The 25,998-nt window shown below is 49.2% G+C and overlaps 1 protein-coding gene across 3 annotated transcripts in view; it reads left to right on the top strand.

Moving 5' to 3' along the window:
* Positions 1-25,514, top strand: part of GABPB2 (GA binding protein transcription factor subunit beta 2) — a 34,253-nt gene extending 8,739 nt beyond the window's left edge. Inside the window, exons 2-8 of one of the 3 annotated variants that reach the window (XM_084768581.1) lie at positions 5,382-5,489; positions 6,547-6,714; positions 7,666-7,860; positions 10,696-10,846; positions 17,492-17,677; positions 19,103-19,233; positions 19,353-25,514. In XM_084768581.1, the coding sequence (XP_084624707.1) occupies positions 5,382-5,489; positions 6,547-6,714; positions 7,666-7,860; positions 10,696-10,846; positions 17,492-17,677; positions 19,103-19,233; positions 19,353-19,655 (1,242 nt within the window). In that variant the 3' untranslated portion in view covers positions 19,656-25,514. Of the gene's footprint in view, positions 1-5,349; positions 5,490-6,546; positions 6,715-7,665; positions 7,861-10,695; positions 10,847-17,491; positions 17,678-19,102; positions 19,234-19,352 lie in introns of all 3 variants that reach the window. The other 2 variants (XM_084768580.1, XM_084768582.1) reach the window with 2 other exon arrangements.
* Positions 25,515-25,998: the final 484 nt, after the last annotated feature.

Genomic DNA, 25,998 nt, shown 5'->3' with positions numbered 1-25,998 from the left:
GCAGTGATGGCGCACACCAGACACTCACATTGATACTGTGTGTGCACGTAGCTGGGCAGTGATGGCGCACACCAGACACTCACATTGATACTGTGAGTGCACGTAGCTGGGCAGTGATGGCGCACACCAGATACTCACATTGATACTGTGTGTGCACGTAGCTGGGCAGTGATGGCGCACACCAGACACTCACATTGATACTGTGAGTGCACGTAGCTGGGCAGTGATGGCGCACACCAGACACTCACATTGATACTGTGAGTGCACGTAGCTGGGCAGTGATGGCGCACACCAGACACTCACATTGATACTGTGAGTGCACGTAGCTGGGCAGTGATGGCGCACACCAGACACTCACATTGATACTGTGAGTGCACGTAGCTGGGCAGTGATGGTGCACACCAGATACTCACATTGATACTGTGTGTGCACGTAGCTGGGCAGTGATGGCGCACACCAGATACTCACATTGATACTGTGTGTGCACGTAGCTGGGCAGTGATGGCGCACACCAGATACTCACATTGATACTGTGAGTGCACGTAGCTGGGCAGTGATGGCGCACACCAGACACTCACATTGATACTGTGAGTGCACGTAGCTGGGCAGTGATGGCGCACACCAGATACTCACATTGATACTGTGAGTGCACGTAGCTGGGCAGTGATGGCGCACGCCGTTGGTCCCAGCACTCGGGAGGAAGAGGCTCTCCTGGCCATGGCTTGCACCCTACCCTCCTTAACAAGCTAGGCTTCACCACCCATCATCAAAAATGTCAATTAAATGCACAATTAATAATGAGAAGCCAAAAAGAGGTCAGTGACACCCTTAGCCTGTTTTGGGGTTCGATACGCATGAGTTTTAGGTGGATAGGTGTGCGTGTTTAAGTAACCTCTTCTGGTCACCGTGGCCAGCTCCTGTCATGGGGTCACTGTGGCCAGCTCCTGTCATGGGGTCACCGTGGCCCAGCTCCTGTCATGGGGTCACCGTGGCCAGCTCCTGTCATGGGGTCACCGTGGCCAGCTCCTGTCATGGGGTCACCGTGGCCCAGCTCCTGTCATGGGGTCACCGTGGCCCAGCTCCTGTCATGGGGTCACCGTGGCCCAGCTCCTGTCATGGGGTCACCGTGGCCCAGCTCCTGTCATGGGGTCACCGTGGCCCAGCTCCTGTCATGGGGTCACCGTGGCCCAGCTCCTGTCATGGGGTCACCGTGGCCCAGCTCCTGTCATGGGGTCACCGTGGCCCAGCTCCTGTCATGGGGTCACCGTGGCCCAGCTCCTGTCATGGGGTCACTGTGGCCCAGCTCCTGTCATGGGCTCCGGGCTCCTGCAAGGTGGCCTGACAAGTTGTCAGAGCTGTGAGATCTCTCGCTAAGATGACAGCTTTCTCTGCCCGGCACCTGGGTTCAGCCTTTTCCTTCTCCCAATATGAGAATCTCCGGAAAGTTCCAGTTTCTTCAGGTCCCGCAGTCTAATAGCAAAGGAGAGGCCACGCATCTTTCTAGAACTTCTGGGAGGGTGGTTACGCAGGAACGGCGGCGTGAGGTGGCAGGTCCAGCCACACCCAGCTTTTTAATAGCTTTTTTGGGTGATGTTAGCTACTCTTTGAAGCTGCACCAAAGCTTGGCAAGTGGTAATTTTTTGTGGTCCATACAGCCTCATACATGCTAGACCAGCAGAAAGCCGTTGTAAGCCATAGCTCACGATATGTGGTGATTTCTTAAAAGTTAGCTGCAAGATGGATAATTTAGCTCAGTAACACCCGGCGTTTTGTCCTCTGAACCGGGGGTGGGATGGGGGTGGGTGGGGGAGGAACAATTGCAAAGGTTGGGGAGATGGGTCAGCAGTTAAAGGACCACATGGCACTCACAACCAGCTGCAAATTCAGTTCCAGGGGTCCAGGGTCCTGTTCTGACCTTCAGAGTGCATTGCATACAGGTAATTGCACAGAAATACGTTCAGGCGAAAATAGTCATATACACAATTTTTTAATAAAGATTTATTATGTATACATGTACACCCACAGGCCAGAAGAGGGCACCTATCACAGTGTAGATGGTTGTGAGCCACCATGTGGTTGCTGGGAACTGAACTCAGGACCTCTGGAAGAGTAGCCAGTCTCTTAACCTCCAAACCATCTCTCCAGCCCCACCCCCCTTTTTTATTTTTTGGACACAGGGTTTCTCTGTGTATCCTTGGCTGTTCAGGACTCACTTTGTAGGCCAGGCTGGCCTCGAACTCACAGCGATCCGCCTGCCTCTGCCTCCTGAGTGCTGGGATTAAGGGTGTGCACTATCACGCCACGCTACACAAATATTTTTATATTTTTAAAAGATTTATTTATTTATTCTATGTATACGAGTGCCCTGTCTTCATGCACACCAAAAGAGGGCACCCGATTTCATTATAGATGCTTGTGAGTTACCATGTGGTTGCTGGGAAGTGAATTTAGGACCTTTGGAAGAGCAGCCAGTGATTTTAACTGTTGAACCATCTCTCCAGCCCCCCCTCCCTGCCCCCATTTTCTGTATTTGTTGTTGTTATTTTTTGTGTATAGACTCGCTTTGTAGACCAGGCTGGCCTCGAACTCACAGTGATCTGCCTTCTCTGCCTCCTGAGTGCTGGGATTAATGGTGCATGCCACCACACCTGGCTCACACATGTATTTTTTTTTTTAAAGATTTATTTATTATTTATATAGTATTCCGCCTGCATGTGAGCCAGCAAGCCAGTAGAGGGCACTAGTGCTCTTAACTGTTGAGCTGTCTCTCTAGCCCCTTCTTTTGCTTGGTTGGTTGGTTTTTGGTTTTCAAAACAGGGTCTCTGTGTAGCCCTGGCTGTCTTGAACTCACAATGATCCGCCTGCCTCTGCCTCCTGAGTGTTGGGATTAAAGGCGTGCACCACCACCTGGCCCTACTTTGAATTTTTTGTTTGTTTGGTTTGGTTTTTGTTTTTCTGAGACAGGGTTTCTCTGTGTAGCCTTGGCTGTCCTAGACTGGCTTTGTAGACCAGGCTGGCCTCGAACTCACAGCGATCCACCTGCCACTGCTTCCTGAGTGCTGGGATTAAAGGCGTGCGCCACCACGCCCGGCTGCCCAACTGAGTTTTTAATTAATTTATTGGAGGGGGTGGTTCATGAGGACTCCATGTATATGTGTGGAGGTCAGAGGGCAACTTCCGGAGTTAACGTCTTTCTTTTTACCATGTGGCTCCTAGGATCAAAGTCAGGTTGTCAGACTGTCCAGGTGGCTCCTGGGTAATTTCTGCCAAGCTTATTGACCCGCATTCAGTCCTTAGAGCTACATGATAGGAGAGAACCAATTTCTGCACGCTATTCTCTGACACACAAGCACACACACACACACACACACACACACACACACACACACACACACAAGATGGGAGAGACAGAGAGTCAGAGAGAGACAGACATTAGAGAGGATGAAAAAAATTGAGACTGGTCCTCATACAGCGCAGGCGTGTCCAGACCTCACGGTGTAGCTGGCACTGGCTTGTGCTGCTCCGCTGCCTGCCTCCACTCCTGAGTGCTGGCGTCCCAGGTACGCACCTCCTTGCAGGGAAGGACTTTCTTAAATAGAACTTACTTTTCCCCTAAAGCACATGGCAGTGAACACAGAAATGCTCATTTCACAATTGGATTTGGGCAAAGGCAACAGCAATTATATACCCCATGGTATTTCACTATCATTACAACTGCTAAGATGCTTTAAAAAAAAAAAAGAAGAAGAGACCGGGCGTGGTGGCGCACGCCTTTAATCCTAGCACTCGGGAGGCAGAGGTAGGTGGATCGCTGTGAGTTCCAGGCCAGCCTGGTCTACAAAGCGAGTCCAGGACAACCAAGGCTACACAGAGAAACCCTGTCTCGAAAAACCGAAAAAAAGAAAAAGAAAAGAAAAATGATGCCTTAGTATTATTGTAAAAATAATCTGGATCACATGGGTTCCTGTAAGGTTATTCGTGTGGCTCAGAAACCATAGCCCACGCATTAGAACTACTGTTCTAAGCAGTCACCGGCCAGTGGGAGTCCATTCTTGCTGGCCGTGGCGTCACGTGCCGTAGTCAGAGCCCTGGGCCGTGGAGACAGGAGGACAGGAGGTGAAGGGCGTCCTCAGCTGCATGGTGAATTAGGGGTGTTTTCCGTAAGCTTTGACTGGCATTACATCATTTCACAATAGCTAGAAATGAAAACTCAGGAGGCTTTGAGCCTTCTTACGTGCCCCGCCTGGTAACCTTTAGGTCTCCTGGAGGAACTGGATTGAGACTGAGGCCGTCTTTATCGGAGCTGGTCAGTTTTGAGCCATCAAAGGCCGAGTCAGGGGGAGCCCACCCCCTCTCTACAGGTTCTCGTGGCCTGACCAGAAATGGCCGCCCCTTACCCGTGCAGTCGATCGGTCACGTGCTGCAGGACTATAGCTCCTGGAGGAGTTAACACAAAAGGTCCCTCGAGCAGCAGGTGTCACATCGGTATCCTTGTGCCTTGCCTAGAAAGAGGGTGCACACTTTGAACTGTCATCTTTAAATTTATATTCTACCACTGGATCTGGTGATGAAAACCTGTAATCCCAGTTACGTAGGAAGCTGAGGCAGGAAGGTCACAAATTCTAAGCCCACCTGAGCTGTGGGGTGAGTTTTGAATCAGGCTGGGCAATTTAGCTAGATCCTATATCAGAATTTTTTTAAAAAAGGAAAGTCAAGTGTGGCGACACATGCCGTAATCCCACCTCTTGGAAGGTAAAGGCAGAAAGCTCAACATGAGCTCCTGTGCCCCAAAGAAAAGCTCTCCTCTTTTTTTGTGTTTGTTTGTTTGTTTGTTTGTTTGTTTGTTTTTCCAAGACAGAGTTTCACTCTGTAGCCTTAGCCTCAGCTGTCCTGGACTCACTTTGTAGACCAGGCTCAAACTCACAGCGATCTGCCTGCCTCTGCCTCCCGATCGCTAGGATTAAAGGTGTGTGCCACCACGCCCGGCTTTTTTTTTTTTAAGTTTTTCAAAACAGGGCTTCTCTCCTGGACCTGCCTTGTAGATCAGGCTGGTCTCAAACTCACGGAGATCCACCTGTCTCTGCCTCCTGAGTGCTGGGATTACAGGCGTGCACCACCACACCCAGGTGAAGCAAAAACACCTTGTAAACACATTTCGCTGTGGCAGTGGTGGTCCTTAAGCATCTGGGAGGTAGAGGAAGCCAAATTCCTGAGTTCTGGGCTTTCCTGGGCTATGTACTGAGTTCCAGGACAGGCTAAACTGCATGGCAAAACCACGTCTTAGAGAAAGCAAGCCAAAAGTGAGGAAACGTTTTACAGACAACTGCTTCACTTGTGTTGGAATTGCAGCTACCTGGACACCTTTGTTTCTATGAATAAAGATGTCTCTGGTGGACTTGGGGAAGAGGCTGCTAGAAGCTGCAAGAAAAGGCCAAGATGAGGAAGTGAGGACACTGATGGCCAATGGAGCTCCGTTCACCACAGACTGGGTGAGCTCGTTTCTCCTTCTAGTTTTCCAATTTGAAAGTTGTCTGTGAATATGTAGGTAGTAATTACAAGCTATTACATACTTGAAGTTTTTCCCTTTTATTTTATTTTTAATACTTTTATTTGCAGGTATGATGGTACATATCTTTAGTCCTAGAACTTGGGAGGCAGAGGCAGGAAGACTCCTGTGAGTTTGAGGCCAGCCTGGTCTACAGAGCAAGCTCCCAAGACAGCTAAAGCTATATAATGAGACCCTGTCTCAACAAACAAACAAAAAATTGACCTCTGACCTCCACACATATACAGCTGTGTGTGCACACACATATACATGCACATAAATATTAAAGATACCAGACATCATGGTATATATCTTTAATCCTAGCACTCGGGAGGCAGAGGCAGGTGGATGGCTGTGAGTTCGAGCCCAGCCTGGTCTACAAAGTGAGTCCAGGACAGCCAGGGCTACACAGAGAAATGCTGTTTGAACAAACAAGTGTTCTGCAAGTCACAGGGATCCGCCTGCCTCTGCCTCCAAAGGCTGGGACTTTAGGTAAAGGCTGTCACGCCCAGCTTGGTACTCTTTCTCATATTAAAAAGAAGAAAAGTGTCTTATAAGCCATGCTTGAAATCCCGCCCCCTAGAGAGTCCTACTCAGTCACTCTCCCGTCACTTAAAACCATCACACTTTGCATTTCATGTGTGGCCCTCTCACCGGCCCATTAGCATATTAACTGCACTTATTTTTATGGTTTTTAATGGTGCATCCATAAGAATGTGGTATGAGGGCATGCGCCTGTGAGCACAGACACCCTTGGAAGCTGGGGTGTTGGGTCCGCAGCTGGGATAACACGGCTGTGAGTCACCAGCATGGATGCTGGCCGTTGAAATCAGTGCCCTGACCCGCACGGTCCCTCCAGCCCCAGGACACTAAATGTAAAATCCTAGCATACTCTCACCAAGGACGAGTACTTTAGGATTCATTCCCTGTTCATCTATCTCCTCGCAGAAGTGACACAACTCTCCACACAGTGGAATTCAGTGAGGTTTATTTTCCCACAGCTTGGAACGTCGCCCCTTCACCTTGCGGCCCAGTACGGCCATTACTCCACGGCAGAAGTGCTCCTTCGAGCAGGCGTTAGCAGGGACGCCCGGACCAAGGTGGACAGGACCCCTCTGCATATGGCAGCAGCTGACGGACACACGCACATCGTGGAGCTGCTTGTCAGGGTAAAGCAAGGGCAGTGGGAGTGGAGAGGTGGCGCACACCTGTAATCCCAGCACTCAGGAGGCAGAGGCAGGAGGATCGCTGTGAGTTCAAGGCCAGCCTGGTCTACAAAGTGAGTCCAGGACAGCCAAGGCTACACAGAGAAACCCTGTCTCGAAAAACCTAAATAAATAAATAAATAATGGTGGGACTATGCTGTAAAGTAGACATTTGCCTCCCGTTTTTTCTTTTTTTGTTTTGTTTTTTAAGACTTATTTATTTATTATGTATACAACGTTCTTTCTGCATGTATGCCTGCACACCAGCAGAGGGCACCTGATCTCATTACAGATGGTCGTGAGCCACCATGTGGGTGCTGGGAATTGAACTCAGGGCCTCTGGAAGAGCAGTCAGTGCTCTTAACCACCAAGCCATCTCTCCAGCTCTTTCCCCCCACCACCCCGGTTTTTCTTAAATACTGGTAGGAAAATGGGCTGGAGAGACTTAAGCATAGGTGGCCATTAAGTTGCATCTCTGTTTATTTATTTATTACTAATTTATTCATGAAAGCCATGCTTCAAGAGTCATCGAGGGAAGGATCTTGTTTTCTGTTTTGTTTTTTAAAGGCTAAACAGATTTTATTGATTTTCCTTCATTCCTTTTCTGTAGGTGTTCTCTGTACTTATGCCTATTTTTTTCAGGCCCTACTCAGCTTTCTGCTAATAAATGCAACAAAATCTGTTCCTCCCCCTTCCTCGGCCATCTGTGAGAATTTCCCAGTGATGTCCTCAGCAGACCCCACTCATTGAAAGCATAATGTCTCGGCATTCAGGAGGAACCGAGAAGTAGTTTTCCCTCCAGTAGTCTTTAAGTCAGAACTAAAGTTAAATATCTCGGCAAATCTGTGTTTGGTGATGGGATCTCCCCCTGCGCCCCTGTAACCAGCGCCCGGTGAACGTTGCTTCTCCTCACAGAACGGTGCGGATGTGAACGCCAAGGACATGCTGAAGATGACAGCCCTGCACTGGGCCACCGAGCACCACCACCGAGACGTCGTTGAACTGCTTATCAAGTACGGAGCTGACGTCCACGCGTTCAGCAAATTTGATAAGTCTGCCTTTGACATCGCACTGGAAAAGAACAACACCGAGATCCTGGTCGTCCTCCAGGTGGGAGGCTGCGTTGTGGTCCCCAGAGCACACTCCAAGTTAGAGGGCGTTGGAGGGCGCTGAGTTCACACAGCATTTCCCCCATTTTATCAAAATAGTATTTCTAGGGTATCTCAGTCTTGTGACTCCATGTTAGCATTTCTCTCTCAGTTTTTTTTTTCAGTTGAGACAGATTCTCAAGTAGCAGAGTGATACCACATTTTGAATATAGCTAAAAATGACCTGGTTTTGTTTTGGTTTTCTTTCCCTTTTTTTTTTTGTTTGTTTGTTTGGTTGTTGTTGTTGTTTTTGTTTGGTTTTTTAGGGGGTTGTTTTGTTTGGGTGTTGTTGTTGTTGTTGTTGTTGTTGCAGGGAGTTTCAAGACAGGGTTTCTCTGTGTAGCCTTGGCTGTCTTAGACTCACTTTGTAGACCAGGCTGGCCTCAAACTCACTGCGATCCTCCTGCCTCTGCCTCCCGAGTGCTGGGACTAAAGGCATGTGCTACCATGCCCAGCTTGTTGTTAGTTTTTTAAGACAGGGTTTCTCTGTGTAGCCTTGGCTCTCCTGGTCTCAATTTGTAGACCAGGCTGGCCTTGAACTCATGGAGATCCACCTGCCTCTGCCTCTCATGTACTGGGATTAAGAGCACGTAGCACCATGGCCCAGGGAAATGAGTGCTCTGCATCCTCCTGCCTCTGCCTCCTGTGCCCTGGAATTACGGATGTGTCCGGCTGTGCCTGGCCTTTGTTTTGAGACAAAGTCTTACTGTGAAGCCAAAGCCAGCTCTCCAGCAGGCCTGCATCTGGGCTTTCGTTTTTGTTTAATAGGATTCTATAAAGTCCAGAGTTATTCGAGCTGATTAAAGAATAAGGTTGCAGAAACCAACGCGCGTGGCAGAGCAAAGCTCAGAGCATTTTCTGGTTCTCAGAGTTGCCTAATTTATGGGGTTTTGGTTGGTTGGTTGTTTTTGGGGTTTTGGGTTTTTATTTATTTTTATTTTTTATTTTTTGGTTTTTCGAGACAGGGCTTCTCTGTGTAGCCTTGGCTGCCCTGGACTCACTTTGTAGACCAGGCTGGCCTTGAACTCACAGTGATCCACCTGCCTCTGCCTCCCAAGTGCTGGGGTTAAAGGCATGCGCCACAACTATTTATGGGGGCTTTTTTGGCTTGGTTGGGTTTTTTGTTGTTATGTTGTTGCTTTTGCTCTACAAATGGGTTAAATTGAAAGAAAAAATAATAACGCAGACAGAACAGAAAGAACATTTATTTAACTGTCTATTGTTTTTCTGTTTCCATTTCTAGCTAAATTAGACTTGAGACGATCTTAAAAGTCATGGGCTGGCACAGTGGCACACTCCTGTGATCCCAGCACTCAGCAGGGAGAGACAGATGGCTCTCTGAGTTTGAATTCAAGGCCACCCTGGTCTACATAAGCAAGTTTCAGCCCAACCAGGGTTACTTAGTGAGACCTATGTCAAAAAAGAAAAAAAAAGACGAAGGAAAGAAAAAGAAAAAGGACAAGCTCAGCCATGTGGAATGCCTGCTTCCCAGAACCCACAGCCTCACAGCTGCCTAACTCCAGTTCCAGAAGCATCTCCTGTCCTCTCTGCCTTCCACTGGCACCTGTGCACACACACAGGGCATAAACTCACACAGGCACACACATGTGCATATACACACATTAAAAAGAAAATCTTTTGCTGGGACGCCTTTAATCCCAGCACTCGGGAGGCAGAGGCAGGTGGATCGCTGTGAGTTTGAGGCCAGTCTGGTCTACAAAGCGAGTCCAAGACAGTCAAGGCTACACAGAGAAACCCTGTCTCAAAAAAACAACAAAATAATAATAATAATAGTAATGGTAATTGGAGTTGGTGCATGCATGGATGGAGAAGACAATGCTAAATTGCATATGATTGCATCCAGCAGGCTAGGCAAGACTACCCATGAGTGCTTCTGCTAAAGAAGCTGCTGGAAGGGAGAAATAGCAGACTGAAGAAAGACTTGAACAGTATCCGGAAAAGGAATAATCTGTTTCAATTGGAGTTCTTAGTCAAGGGGCTAATTACATATGAAAAATAGCTGCTCGTGCATTTTCGGTTTTTGTTTGTTCTCCTCCATGACAGCTGGTTTTCCAAAGATTGGTTATTCTCCTCAACTTTCAGTTATTGTTCAAAGTCCTTTCATAACTGGACTTTTTTTTTTTTTGGTAGTTATCATGTTTGTAGAAAACTTCTAAAAGTAAAAATAAGAGATAAGCATCTTTTCACCAAATTGAGCAGACATCCTTGGAAACAGGAGCGTAGCATACGGAACTAGACTCTAAAATCTGCTGCACATGTATCTGCTTGTTATGTGTTCCCTTAGGAGTTTCCCCAGTGGCAGAACGGAACACGTTGTGGGGTAAAACTCTAGAGGTTACGTTTCTCCACAGGGACCTCCTGCTAGCATCTTGTTTCGTAGATAATTGATCACAGAGTATTAGTGCAGCAAATTACTTTCTAGACTATGCAGACCAGCTCCTTCCCTTTGGCTTTTGTTTTTTTGGGTTTTTTTCCTCCAAGTTAAAAAATATGCCCAGAGGTTAAGCCAAGCATGTAGGAGGCTTGTGAGGAGTACACCTTTGCTTTCTCAACGGGAAACATGCTTGGGAAAGCAAGCTACCGCGCAGGCGTTGCTGCAGTTGGAGAAAAGCTGTCGGTTAATGAGAGCCCTTAGCTCCCTGGTCACTGTACGGCAGAGCAGCTCTGCGTGAGGAGCTCGGGGGTGGGAGGGGCTGTGGCGCTCAGTGGCTGTGGCGCTCAGTGGCTGTGGCTAGTTACGTGCTCTGACTTTGAAATAACCTGCTTTGTTTGGTAGGAAGCAATGCAGAATCAGGTGAACGCTAACCCCGAGAGAGGCAGCCCAGTGACTAACCCTGTGACTGTGACTGCTCCATTCATCTTCACCTCTGGAGAGGTCGTTAACCTCGCCAGCCTTGTTTCTTCAGCCAACACCAAAGCAACCTCAGGTAATGTTCTGATAATGAGGCATCTGTTTTAGGCTTTGAAATGAGTAGAATCCCAAGGTTTCTAGACATGAATGGGGCATTCTGTCTGATACTCCTGCCAAAAAAATATTCCCTGAAAAAGCTGGGATTAAAGCTCTGAGCTAGAACACGTGCTGAATGGATAAGGTCATGGCCCTATCTCCAGTACCCCGCCACCACCACCACCACCACCACTACCACGGGTCTCTCTGCGTGGACCTGGCTGTCCTGGACCAGGCTGGCCTCGAACTCACAGTGGTCTGCCTGCCTCTGCCTCCCGAGTGCTGGGATTATATGAGTGCGCCACTGCACCCAGCTGTAAAAACATTTATCAAACTCTCGTTGAGCCTAGGGCCTCACACATGCTGGAGCCGTATTCACAGGCAGTTCTTTTTCTGTTTCTCTTTGCTGTTTGTTTGGTTTATTTAAGACAGGGTGGCACTGAATTGTAGGCTGGCCCAGGACTCATAGTTAATACTGGTCTTGAATTTGTAGCAGTCTCCCTGCCTCAGCCTCCTAATTGCTGGGATTACAGCTGTGAACCGGCACAAACAGCTTTATATCAACTTAAAGCCAAGACATTTTTCCTTCTGAGAAAAGGGAGATTGTAGGGAATTATAATCAATGGAGTAAGAATGAACACTGTTAAAAACAAAATATTCAGCCGGGCGAGGCAGCGCACGCCTTTAATCCCAGCACTCGGGAGGAGGAGGCAGGTGGATCGCTGTGAGTTCGAGGCCAGCCTGGTCTACAATGTGAGTCCAGGATGGCCAAGATAACATAGAGAAACCTGTCTCAAAAAACTAAACAAACAAAAAAACCAAAAATATTCTACAGATGTATCTGTCAAAAAGTTCTGCCTCCAAAAAAATTTTTTTTAAGAAAGAAAAGTTTACACCTTGTCATGCATGGTGGGTGGTACATGCCTGTATAGGTGGTGCATGCCTGTATAGGTGGTACATGCCTGTATAGGTGGTGCATGCCTGTATAGGTGGTACATGCCTGTATAGGTGGTGCATGCCTATAATCTCAGCACTCAGGAGGTGGGAAGAGGATCAGGAATGTAAGGCTGACACGTGCTACATTAAACCTTGTCTCAAAATCTAGATGACAGGTGTATGCCTTTAATCTTGACTCAGGAAGCAGAGGCAGGTGGGTCTGTCGGGCAGACCTGTTCTGCATGATAAAGCCACAGTTGACCAGATGGTGGTGGTGCTTAGTCCCAGCACAGGAGGCAGAAGCGGGTGGATCTCTGTGCATTTGAGACCAGTCTGTACAGAATAAGTTCCAGGACAGCCAAAGTTACACAGAGAAGAAACCCTGTCTCAAACAAACAAAAAAAGAGGTTCGGGTGATCTGCTGAAGAAAGACTCCAAGGCAGTATGGAAAAACAAAGAGTGTTGTTAATCTAGCGTGCTAGGGTCGCCTCTCTCCTCTGCACGGCTACCCGCACCCCGAAATGAGCTCGCAGGCTCAATTTATAGACAGTTGGAGGGAAATGTGACGACAGAATTGAGTCAGAGTGTACGAGGGGATGCCTGTTTGTTTGGTTACTGGGGACTTTTGAGTCACTGAAGGTTTGGCTCTTACTCAGGAGTTGGCTTTTAATTTGATTGCATGGGGCCAGCTGTCTTCTTTACTGAGGCCATGAAGTAATAAAAACATGGTATCTGGTCATTTTGTTCTATATGCTGATTAGCTGCCCATGAACTGCCCATAACTTGTGGTTTTTTTCAGGAATGGTTAGAAACTTGGCCTAGTTAGGCAGAGTGAAAGCCTGAAGCCTGTCATGGAGTTGGTCTAGTCAAGCAACTGGGGTCATTGGGGGATTTGGGGTCCCTGCGGTCGGGCCCCTTCATTCCTGCCTCTGAAGTGGCACCTACATCAGCTTCTTAATTCAGATTCCCTGGTGGGTACAGCCGAGCTGAGCTAACCCGGAGGAGCAGGACTCAGGGCCCGCTCGGCCTTATGTTGGAGAGTTCTGTTTTGTTTTGACATAGCCCGTCAGCCTGTTAGGTGGGCACCGTAGTCTCTTCTGTAGCTCCTTCCAGCTGACATTAGGACGTTGTTATGAGGGGCCAGGTAAGGCTGAAATGCTAGTCAGAGGGTGGGCAGTGGGGCACTTATCAGACGCATCTGATTTGGTGATCACATCACCTGGACTGGTTACATCAGCTTTTAGAAAGCCTAGAGCGTAGCAGCTTGTAGTCTTCAGGTGATCTTTGGATTGAGTCTGTCAGCCAAGTGAAAATCCAAGCTCCTGTGGTTTCTTGAACTAAGATGTAGCGTAGTTATTAAAATACTCACCTAGTGTGCACAAAGCCCTGGGCTCAATCCCATGACGACACTGACAGCCTGACAGCACATACGTGTAGTCCCAGCACAAGGAAGGCAGGGGCTGGAGAATCAGAAGTTTAAGGTCAAGCCGGGTGTGGTGGCGCAGCCTGTAATCCCAGCACTCGGGAGGTAGAGGCAGGTAGACCAGGCTGGCCTCGAACTCACAGAGATCTGTCTGCCTCTGCCTCGGGAGTGCTGGGATTAAAGGCGTGTGCCACCATGCCCAGCAACTTTTTTGTTTCTGACTTTGGAAGGTTAAATACCCAGTTTTGTGGGATGGTGGGGTGACTCACAGCTCTAATTTCAGCACCTGGAGGAGAAGCAGGAGCTCTTTGAGTTTGAGACCACTCTGGCCTACAATAGCGGGTTGCAGGCCAGTCACAGCTACTTAGAGAGACCCTGTTTCAAACAAACAAAAATGCCGAAAACAAACTAAATACATAGTAAAGTATGGCGGTGGTATTTTTTTTGTACTCCCAGCACTCAGAAAACTCAGACAAGAAGACTATCAACATCTCCATGCCAGCCTGAGCTGCATAATGACAGCCTGTCTCATAAATACTAGAAAATGTATAAAAGCAAAGGAATAAAAATAAATAACCGGGGCAGGCGTGGTGGCACACACCTTTAATCCCAGCACGTGGGAAGCAGAGGCAGGTGGATCACTGTGAGTTCAAAGCCAGCCTGGTCTACAAAGCGAGTCCAAAACAGCCGAGGCTAACAGAGAGACCCTGTCTTGAAATAATAATAACAACAACAATAATAAAACTGGGCTGGGATTGTAACTCACTGATCGAGCACTTGCCTGCCATGCACAAGACACTGGATTAAGTCCTGGGACTCACAGGAAGGGGTCACTAAGCTCCCAGGTAAACTGTTCGGTAGCAAAGGCAGGAACTCGAGGTGCATCCCTCTCGAGAGGCAGAGTGGCCGCAGAGGCATGTGCAGCGACACGGAGAACCCCAGAGTCAGGGCTGCCTGTGACTCCAGTTTCAGGAGATCCAGTGGTCTCGTCTGGCCTCTGTAGGCACTTGCATGTAAAAGACATGCACAAACCCGTGCAGGCATGCACACACACATAGACACATAAATAAAATAAACGCACACACGTACACAGCTGGAGAGAGAGCTCAGCCATTAAACTCACGACCAAAACATCAAGGAAAAAACAATTGAACAGAAAACATAGTAACCAGCTGACTGACTTAGCTGCTCATCCTTGGGAGAATGCCAAGCCTCGTTTCCTGATCTAGTAAACGGGAATATAATAGCCTATTCTGTGAGGCTGTTGTTTTGCTCTTGTTGTTTGGGGTTTGTTTTGTTTTGGGACAGCTTAGGCTAACCTGGAACTTCATGTAGCCCAGGCTGGCCTCAGACTTTGAGCACTTGATCCCTTTGCTTCTTCCTCCCAAGTGCTAGGATGGTAGTTGTGGGCCACCACGACAGGCCTGAGGACTCTATTTCAGGGACCATTTTATAGCAGGACTTCAAAAATAACAAGCTGGGTGCGGTGGCGCACGCCTTTAATCCCAGCACTCGGGAGGCAGAGGCAGGCGGATCTCTGTGAGTCCAGGACAGCCAGGGCTACACAGAGAAACCCTGTCTTGAAAAAAACCAAAAATAAATAAATAAAATAAAAATGACTTTTGCATGAAAATGCGGGCTAGAGTGGTGGTTAGGGAACAGGAAGTCATGAGTTAGAGGCCAGGTAAGGTTCTGTAGTATGGATGGTGGCGTCTCGGAGAAGAAAAAGGAGGAGGAGGAGGAGGAGAAGGGAAGAAAGAAAAGGTGACAGCGTTATACTCACCAGAAGGCTTTTTTTGGTTTTCTTGTTGTTGAGGCAGGATCTCTTTAGGTGTCCCTGGCTGTACTGGAACTTACTATGTAGACCAGGCTGACCTAAAACTCCCAGAGATCTGCTTTCCTCTGCCTCCTGAGCACGGGGGATTTTTTCAAGATAAGATCTCTGTGTCCAAGCCGGGCGTGGTGGCGCACGCCTTTAATCCCAGCACTCGGGAGGCAGAGGCAGGTGGATCACTGTGAGTTCGAGGCCAGCCTGGTCTACAAAGCGAGTCCAGGACAGCCAAGGCTACACAGAGAAACCCTGTCTCAAAAAACCTAAATAAAAAAAAAAAAAAAAAAAAAAGATCTCTGTGTCCAGCCCTGACTGTCCTGGAACTCAGTGTCACTCACCTGCCTCTGCCTCCCAAATGCTGGGATTAAAGGTGTGTGCCACCACGCCCTGCTTAAAAAACACTTTTTTTTTGTTTTTTTGTTTTTGTTTTTCGAGACAGGGTTTCTCTGTGTAGCCTTGGCTGTCCTAGACTCACAGCAATTCACCTGCCTCTGCCTCCTGAGTGCTGGGATTATAGGCGTGCGCCACCACGCCCGGCTTAAAAAACACTTAACAGCTGGCACGCGCGTGCACGCCTTTAGTCCCAGCGTTTAGGAGGCAGAGGCAGGTGATCACTGTGAGTTGAGTCCAGCCCGCTCCACATAACGGGTTCCAGGATTACACAGAGAGACCCTGTTGCCCCTGGTTTGGTGCTCATGTGTTTCCTCGTTTGGCCTGGTGGTGGTTGCAGCGGGCATGATGGGGCGTCTCTGCCCTTAACCCTCAATAATTCTTTGTGGTTTCTTTGGGTGGGGGTCATTTGTTGTTCTGTTGTTTCTCAGTTAGGGTCTCAGATTCCCTTGCCTGTACCCCCAAGCACTAGGATTATTGGGTACATGCCACTACACCCAGTTTAATCTTCGTGTCTGTGAGGTGCAAACAGTTTGTTTTCATCAAACTTCCTCGCTGTGTCTCCTGTGGGTGCCCAGGCCCCGCAGCCGACTTCTCCACGGCTTTCAGACTGTGACCCGGTTATGAAGGGGGTGCTCAGGAGTTCCGGGCGCTGCTCCCCCGGCATGCTTGGGCTGTGGGCTCTTGACCAGCCAACATCAGCTGTGCACTCACACGTGTGTAAAACTCCCTGGAATGTTCCTGGCACGCAGCGAGCGTCTGCAGCGTGGCCCCTGTTTATGAGGTCAGGTGGGAAAGCCACCTTCTACACAGCTCCTCTGTTAAACTTCAACCCGTTGAGTATTTGTGTAAAGGGTTATTAGTTCACCATTAAATGCCCCATAGTCTTAAGTTATCTAGACTGATTTATAGGATTTTAAAAGTTTTATATATTTATTTAGACTGTCAAGATAGTAAATGCCTAAAAAAGCAAGACTCTAATGCAGCACGTCCTGCGCTGTGGGGCCCCTGATACTCATGAGCCTGCTAAAGCTGACGTGGGCTGCAGAACAGAGTTTAACACACGCACACACGCACACAGGCCAGGCCGTGAGCTCCTTCACCAGCACTGTATAAATCAGGCATGGTGGCTCACACCAGTGACCAATGCTCGGGAGCTAGAAAAAGGATCATCCTCAGCTGCGTGGTGAATTTGAGGCTAGCCTGATCTACATGAGTCCCTGTCCCCACCCCACTACCTCTAAAAAGTATACGTGTAGCTTAGTTTTCTTTGAGACAAAGTCTCCTGTAGCTTAGGCTGGCCTAAACTCCATATGTAGCTGGAAACTTGAAATCTCCCTGCCTTTGCCTCCCCAATAACAGGATTATAGTCCTGCCCCGAAGTTTAGGTGTATTTGAACTCATGTATTTATGCATAGGGCCTATTCTTTTTTGTTATTTGAGAGCTTTTCCTTGGGACAGAATCTCTCTACATAGACCAAGCTGGCCTGGAACTCATGGTGATTTTCCTGCCTCCGCCTCTGCCTTCCCAAGTGCTGGGATTACAGGCGTGCACCACGGGCCTGGCCTCTATAACCTGTCTTTATTGAACACTATTAGCATCTTAGGGCATTCTGAGAAAATAGTGTTCTAACAAATTCCCCGTGTTCATTCATAAGCGCTTTCTGGACAGTCTGTAATCCTAGCACTTAGTTGGGCAGCTGAGGTGGGTGAGCCTGCCTGCCACAGAGGAAGGGCCGATCTCAAAAACTCAACCAAACGGCCAAGCATGGTGGCCTTTAATCCCAGCACTGGTGAGGCAGAGGCAGGTGGATTGATGTGAGTTCGAGACCAGCCTGGTCTACAAAGAAAGTCCAGGACAGACAAAGAAACTACAAAGAGAACCCTGTTTCCGGAGTGAGGTGGGGTTGGGGGAGGGGGAACTCAACCAAAAGATTCTCTCTTTCAAAGATACTTTGAATAGTATTTCAAAGAGGGTGATGAAACTTGCATTCTTATTTTTTAACATGAACTTGACGTTTTGAATTTACTGTTGTTATCTCTAGCTAATTTAGAAGAAATGGAAGAAGAAAATTCTCTTGACTCCTCAATCCAGCAAGTGGTGGGGAGCGGAGGCCAGAGGGTCATCACCATAGTGACAGATGGAGTCCCTCTGGGCAATATCCAAACCTCCATTCCGACTGGAGGCATCGGCCAGCCATTTATTGTGACTATGCAAGACGGGCAGCAAGGTGAGTTAGGCTGCTTAGCCACAGACGATCTAGAAATGTCGCAGTCCCCTAAAAACGAGGCATTAAGACAGATTGCAGGAGTGGGGAAGGCGTGGGGAATGAGAGACCAAAGAAACTCTAGAGGAAACGGTCACCAGGCTACGGCGGCTAATTTAATTTCCCAGGAGATTCACAGTGTGTGAGTGAAAATGAACCGTCTGACCCCACATGTGGTGGCACACGCCTGTGATACCGGCACCTGGGCTGCTGGGCACCTCGGGCTACACAGAGCCATGATCTCAAAACAGGCAAGCAAACAAACAAAAAACAAAATGAGAAAACGGCACAGTAGCCACCGGGCACAGTCGGGTACTCAGCCCTAGGGAGGCCGCGGGAAGAGTATGGCTGCAAGTTCCAGGCTAGCCTGATCTACAGAGTGAGTTCAGGGCCAGCCTGGGCTGCAGAGGGAAACACTGTCTCACAGGACAGGCTGGGGATGTAACTTGTCTAGTCAGGGAGAGGCTTCAGAAGAAAGCACCTCCCACGCCCTGGCCGTGGGCGTCAGCCTCCAGAAAATAGACTTTGTGAGGAGAGTAGGCTCCTGTCACCCTGTCACACTGTGGTCACTGACGTGTTTTGTGGTGACAGTCCAGGGGCTGATAAAGGATGGCATCCATTGCCTCTGCCGTTTCCTGGTAGTACAGGAAGGGTAATCTAGGGTCCCTGCCTGGACCCTTCACCCTTCGCCGTTTGACTCAGTGCGACGTCTCCTCCCTTTGGGGTCTCTGACTCCTTCTGTAGTCTGATGCCCTCCATTCAGAGTTTTCCATCAGAATCTCCTGCAGGAGCCAGGCATGGTAGCTCCTGCCTGCCACCTGCGGGTTCCCTGGCTCTGCTTCCCTTTCTGGTGCCCTTTGTGGAGCCTCACTTTACCTTCGGGCTTCAGACTCTGTGTTTGGCTTTTGAGACAGGCTCTCGCTCTGTAGCCCTGCTATTGACCAGGCGGAGCTTGAATTCCGAGCTCTGCCTGCCTCTGCCCCCTGAGCACTGGGACAATGGCTGTGCGCGCCCCAGAGGTAGAGACTCTGAACTCTGAAGAGATAGCACAAACAATTCATCAGAGGAACACGTGTGACTTGGTGGTAGAACACTTGCCCAGCATATAAGAAGCCATGGCCCAAATAGCAACTTATTTTTTTTCTATTTTGGTTTTTTCAAGTCAGGGTTTCTCTGTGTAGCCTTGGCTGTCTTGGACCCGCTTTGTAGACCAGGCTGGCCTTGAACTCACGGCGATCCGCCTGCCTCTGCCTCTGCCTCCCGAGTGCTGGGATTAAAGGCGTGCGCCACCACGCCTGGCCGATTAAAGGCACTTTTTCTAGTTAAAATCAAAGCAGCCTCCTGGGCAGACTCTGCTCACCATCCCCTGTGCTGTGCTCTGGCTTGTAGTTCTCACCGTGCCTGCTGGCCAGGTTGCAGAGGAGACCATAGTTAAAGAGGAAGAAGAGGAGGAAGAGAGCTTGCCAGTGGCGAAGAGACTGAGGATGGTAGAGATGACCAACAGCGTTGAGGAAATCAAGGTAATGAAATTCTGAGCAGTGAGAGAGTGGAAGCCATGGTGATTGGGCTGGCGCCCTCTTCATCTTTGTGTCTTCCACCTGGAAAGTGCTGTCTGTGGTGACACCGTTTGCCTTTTCAGGAAGACAGCGAGCGAGAGCTGCTGCAGCAGCAGCTCCTGGAGGCCACCCTGAGAGCGCAGGAGTACAGACATCAGCTCCTCAGGAAGGAGCAGGAGGCGGAGCAGTACCGCCTCAGGCTGGAGGCCATGGCCCGACAGCAGCCCAGGGAAGCTGACTTCACCGTGGTTGAAGAGGTAGCTGAGGTAGATGCCGTGCTAGCGACAGGAGGGGAAGTGGAGGAAGAGAGAGCAGCAGAAGTGATGAGGTCAGGAAGGACCACAGAGCCTCATACTAGTGTTTCCATAGAAACCGTTTCATCTTAACACCCAGAGGCCTCAACTTGCACTTGTGCATCTTACTCCTTTTGAGAAGAGATTACAGAGGGCAAGTACTGTGTAGAAATGAAGACTGACCTTTGTGTGTGAAGGGGACAGCAGCAGGGCTCGGTGCCTGGCCCAGGAGGACTATGTGTGCAGCTGGAAACTCAGAGCCTCCTTAGGGGCACCCAAGGGACCAAAGGACCAGGACCAAATCTCAGCTCACACCATTGCTTTAAACAGAGCACTGGGCACTGTGGGTCGATTTTTCTTTTATTAACTAACTTTATATCAGAAGACTTTAAGGTAATACTTGTAATGCATATACACCAAGAGCCTTTAATAATTATACCTGAAAATTTTCAAGTGACCTGAAAATTTGCCTTAGGTTTGTGAAACGGATTAGGTTGTAGGAAACCTCGTCTTGGGGAAGAGTAAAGGATGCCGTGTGTTCCTATAGGAGCCGGACACACATTCTTCCTAGTTAACTCCGGAAACAACTCTGTAAGCCATGCAGGATGGTCACTCCTGCGTGTCAGCACTCAGAAGGCCTGAGGTCAGCCTGAGCTAACGGAGGGCCGGGCGTGGTGGCACAGCCTTTACTCCCAGCACTCGAGAGGCAGAGGCAGGCGGGTTACTGTGAGTTCGAGGCCAGCCTGGTCTACAAAGCAAGTCCAGGACAGCCAAGGCTACACAGAATAACTGTTTCTGTCTCAGAAAAACAAACAAAACAAAGCAAAACAAATGGAGTGGGAGTGGCTGACTAAGAGTGCTGCTTGCCAACGGGCGTGGTGGCGAGTACCTTTAATCCCAGCGCTAGGGAGGCATGGCAGGCAGACCCAGCACCAGTGACATGCTGCCCACAACTAGGTGTAACCACGACTCCAGGGGACCAGAAGTCAGTTGAACGCTGGGGTTTGCACGCTGGGGACCTGAAGCAGGAAGATGCCATGATTTTGAAGCCAGCTTGAGCTCCACAGTGAGTTACAGGTTAGCCTGTGCTACGGTGTGGGACCTCAGTGCAAGGAAAGAAAGTTAAACCAAGTGTGGTGGTGCACACCTCTAATAGCTCTGTAGCACTCAGGAGGCAGAGGCAGGTGGGTCTCTCTGTGAGTGCAAGGCCAGTCTGGTCTACAGAGAGTTCTGGGATAGCCAGGGATACATACAGATACTGCCTCCAAGAAAGAAAGGAAAAAAAAAAGAAAGAAAATTAGCAAAAACAGATTGATTTATGATTTCCTGATAAATTGTATACCATAGCTTAGTTTCCAAAAAACAAAATTAGACCAGGCATAGTGGCCCAGGTTTGCAGTCCCAGTGCTTGGGAAGATGAGACAGTTCTTAATAAATAACAACAAACACCCTGAAATGACCAGGCGTGGTGACGATGGCCTCTCATCCCTGCACTTGAGAAACAGGGGCGTGAGCCACCACCACACGGCGAGTTTCATTTTTTAATAAATCTCATATCTAGTTTAAAAAAAGATTTTTTAAAATTCTAAATTAGTTTTATGTATAGCAATGTTCTCTCTGCATGCACATTTATGGTTGCTGGGAACTGAACTCAGGACCTCTGGACCTCTGGAAGAACAGCCAGTGCTCTTAATTGCTGAGCCGTCTCTCCAGCCTTAAAAAAAAAATTTAATCAAGATGTGATGTACATGTTTACAGTTCCAGAGCTGGAGCTGGGCGTAGTGGCGCACACCTTTAATCCCAGCACTCAGGAGGCAGAGGCCAGCAGATCACTGTGAGTTTGAGGCCGGCCTGGTCTACAAAGTGATTCCAGGACAGCCAGGGCTACACAGAGAGACCCTGTCTCAAAAACCAAACCAACCAAACAAACAATACAGCCCCAGGCTGGAAGGGGACCACAAGAGGTTAGAAGCTGATGGTCACATCATTGGTTATTTATCAAGTTTGGGGCCAGCTTACACCCTGTCTCCCCAAGTGGGGAGAGGAAGCTGCAGGCAGAGAGAAGGGTTGGGGAGAGATTAGGTAGACTTGCTTGCTTTATTGCAAATTAGAAAAAACAGAGGAACCTGTGCCAAGTACACATTTGAATGACTGTTGAGAATATGGTTTCCTAATTAGTAATCATGAAGAAAACATGCATTTTTAACATGGAAAACGCTTGACAGCTAACATGGTTCTATTTACCTTGATGAGCGGAATAATTCGTTGCAGTGGGGTCCAGAGGTGTAGAATCAGCTGTGGCTTAAAATAAACTGAAAACATAATAATCCTCCAAATCACATTCAACAAATAGAATTGACTAGTAGATGTTTACAGGCAAAAAATACCGGCTTTGAAATCAGCCTTGGCTGCTGGCTGCTGGCTCTGCTCTGTGGCTCTGAGCATCAGGGATGCTTCTCGTGTGGTGACAGTGGGGGAGGTGTGTGGGCTGTGCTTCCTGCTGTCCCTGTTTACTGGGCTCTTCTGAGACACCCTGGGAATGGGGTGCTAGCTATAAGCTGTTGTGTGTGGCTTTCAGAACCCTGGCTAACTAGAGGGAGCAAGTTTCTTTTTAGATGGCTTTTTTTTTTTAACCTTATTGGAGCATATGTTGACTTTAATCCCCCCCCTCCCTTCTAAGGGACCAGATGTTAACTCTGCCAAGGACAGCGACGGGTCAGTACTAGTTTCCTTGTTCCAAGTCACTTTTGAAAATGAAGTCTATGAAATAGAAAAGGAGAGACTCAGTGTCTGAAAGAGACTGACAGGAAGGGCCTCTTTGATTTACTTGGAATAGATGCCTCTCATCTCAAAAAGGAAGTGGGCTTTGCTTCTCAGTTACACTGCCATGAGTACGCGGGCGTGGGAGAGCCCGCTCTCAGTGAGTTAGAAATCAAGTGTGCAGCATGGGACACGTGTGGAATCCCAGCCCTGGCGAGGCTGAGGCCAGAGGGCCAGGGTTAGAAGCCCCGGGCTGCATGACAGCACCGTCTCAAAACCAGAGACAAGATGGGGTCGGAGAAATGGCCCAGTGGATAAGAACACTTGCTGTTTACAAGCTTGAAGGCCCCAATTGAGATCCTAGCACCCACTCTTATCAAACCAGGCATGGTCCTTGCGTTACCTGTAACCCTTACCCTCTGCAGGGCTGAGGCAGGAGGATCACTGGGACTTGCTGGCTTCCAGCCTCACCAAAAGAGTCTCAAAGGAATAAGAAATGGAAGGGTCCAGCGCTCTCCTCTCCCGTCCGCCCACAGCATCCAACCCCGGTCATATGCACACATACACACTCCACACACACAAGTAAGTAGAAATTTTCAAGACAGGGTCTCTCTGTGTAGCCTTGGCTGTCCTGGACTTGTTTTGTAGACCAGGCTGGCCTGGAACTCACAGTGATCCACCTGCCTCTGCCTCCGGAGTGCTGGGATTAAAGGCGTGCGCCACCATGTCCAGCCTGTTTGTTGTTCTTTTAAAACAGGACTCCACTCTGTAGCCCAGGCTGGCCTCAGACTCAACTCAGGGCAATCCTTGTGCCTTGGTCCCTTGAGTGCTGGGATTGTAGGTGTGAGTGCCCCCCTCTGGCTTGGGTCAGTTGAGAAGATGTGTCTTAGATCCTCTGAATTAAGGCGTCTCAGCTGATTCGTGCAGCCGGACTAGTGAGAATCAAGCAGCAGCTGAGTCTACAAGCTCGGGCTTGAGAGGGAAGGTCGCCAGGCCTGGGACTCTGCACAGGAAAGCCGCTGCAGCAGTCCCAGGGTTAAGTCAGGGCTGTGGGTGAACGCAGCCAGTGTAGACCCCACATCTGCATCTTGGTTGTAAGTCTTTCCCCACCCAAGTGTGCCTTCCATATTCCCGCCTCTGTGGGGCCACATTATTGTAATGCCACAGCGGCTGACATAGGAGAAAGTGCCTTTCCAGGGTTTTTGCTCTGAATTCTGTGCCTTAAAAGCTACTCTTCTCTGTCAGATATATATTTACTTTTTGATTTGTTTTGTTTCCAGCAAGGGCCTCACTGTGTAGCTCTGGCTGCCTGGAACTCACTCTGTAGACCAGGCTGGCCTCAAATTTATAGGGACCCCTACGCCTCTGGCTCTCAAGTGCTGGGATTTAAGAGATTAGAGGCACCTGGCCACGGCTGCGTTTCTATCCCGTCGCTGGTGCATGTTAGCGTATGTGTGTGTGTAAATACATGCTGGGCTTTTCCCAGTTTCCTCTTTGAAGTTAGGCTCTAAATTATCCGGGAAAACCTGGAAGCTTATTAAGTACACAAAGAGTGTTGCTTTGTGTTCCCCTAATCCAGAGGGGCGCGGCACGGCGGGGGCGGGGCAGTGGGGGGAGATTGAATAAAGGTCACTGTGGGGACTGAGGCCCAAGGAGCTGGGCCGTGCTCATGGGGCAGCAAAGAGATAAGTGCAAGACCCCCTGGTCACTGCACAGTGGCAGGCAGGGAAGCGAACTGCCCTCCACGGCCACTCGCCTTTTGCCTTTTGCGCCTGTTGAAGCTGCCTTGACGCAGCTGGGGGCGGGGGGGGGGGGGGGGCACACCTTTAATCCCAGCGCTCAGGAGGCAGAAGCAGCGGGAGCTGTAAGTTCCGGGCCAGGCAGAGCGGCACAGCGAGACCCTGTCTCAAGAAGAAGCCCTTAGGCATCCAGACGGGAAAGCAAGCCCAGATGAGGGGCTGTGGACGGACAGACAGACAGACAGACGCTCTGGGCCTCTGCTTTCCCAGCTCAGAGTCTCCCCATGTTGAGAAAGCTTCTGTGGCTGTCCCCCAATGACAGCCACCTCCAAGCTAGAATAGCCAGGACACATGGTGACCTCTCTCCAGCAGCTGACAGTGAGCAGGGTCCCTTCTTGTCCCAGGTTATTGGAGACTCGCTTGCTGTTCTCCACCCATGCAGACAGGGGACGCGTGTGCCAAGGCCACCAGTATGCACTTTAAGCTCCTAACGCCTTTTTATGTTTTGTTTTGCTTCTTTGAGACGGGGTCTTCACTCTAGCCCAGGCTGGCCTGGAGCTCACCATGTAACAGGCTAGCCTCAGACTCCCAGCAATCCTTACACCTCAGTCTCCCACGTACTGGGATTACAGACGTGAGCCACCGTGCCAAACTGGCTCTAGCTCCATTGTCTCTGGTGCCGCTGCCCTGTTCTGAGTGTGCGCTCCATTTCCTGTCACTACTTGCCAGGAGACCAAAAGCAAGGATATGGGTTAGAATTAAATAGCTCTGAGCCTCTGGTGCCGCCCTTTACAAGGCGGACTCTAGGGTCAGGGCAAGGAGACACTCCTGGGCGCTGTAGTAGTCATTTGACTTGTGGGCAGCGGGGAGTTGTGACCCTATCCTCTCTGTCCTCCCTGCCCCCCACACACATCCCACCCCACCCCCCCGCTTCTGGTTTTGCCGTCCCACAGCTCATTTTAGGAAGCCTTTGCCAGGCACTGGAACATAATTAGTCATCTCTAACCTGTGGGGCTCACCTTTTCTCTCCCTCTCCTTCCCAACCACGTGCTTTGTTCTGAGGTGGTTTGCTTCTGAGAACTAACTAGGCTGTACTCCGTGTTCCCACTTGGTTTCTGACATGGCGTGATGTCAACGGTTACAGTAGCAACTCGGCCCGCTGGCCACCGTGCCCAACATGTCCCTCCGCCAAGGCCATTCAGAGGCAGATGTCCTCAGTCTTGTCATGGTGACCTCTTGTTCAAATTGTCTGGCAGCTTTATGTACAGTAAACGTTCAGGAAAAACAAATAAAAGTTTCTTTTCTATTTAGGATAAGATAGTTGGATTCTGATGAGCAGGCTTGTGTGCGCATGTGTGTGGACGAGCATTGATGTATATATACACCTATACAGATATATATTGTATAGACAATTTTGTACTATCATTTAAAATAAAGACATTTCTTAATAAAATGTCACTGTTGTTGAATTCTTTTTTTTTTTTTTTTTTTTTTTTTTTTTTGGTTTTTCGAGGCAGGGTTTCTCTATGTAGCCTTGGCTGTCCTGTACTCACTTTGTAGACCAGGCTGGCCTCGAACTCACAGCGATCCACCTGCCTCTGCCTCCCGAGTGCTGGGATTAAAGGCGTGCGACACCGCGCCCGGCTTGTGTTGTTGAATTCTTATCATCTTGGTAAAGACTGTTTCCAGTGTCTAGCCCTGTAGCACTGAGCCAGTCCAACTAGGTGTGGTGGTTGCCTGTGTGCAACCCCCAACACCTTAACTCTTGCCTTGGTTTCTTTTTTCTTTTCTTTTTTTTCTTTCTTTCCTTTAATTTTATTTTGAAACAAGGTTTCTCTGTGTAGCCCTGACTGTCCTGGACTCCCTTTGTAGACAAGGCTGGCCTTGAACTCACAGAGATCCACCTGCCTCTGCCTCCTGAGTGCTGGGATCACAGG

The sequence above is a fragment of the Acomys minous genome, assembly GCF_964271855.1.
Source record: "Acomys minous genome assembly, chromosome: 19".
In the NCBI taxonomy this organism is placed as follows: domain Eukaryota; kingdom Metazoa; phylum Chordata; class Mammalia; order Rodentia; family Muridae; genus Acomys; species Acomys minous.
This window is presented reverse-complemented; position numbering and strand designations above follow the sequence as displayed.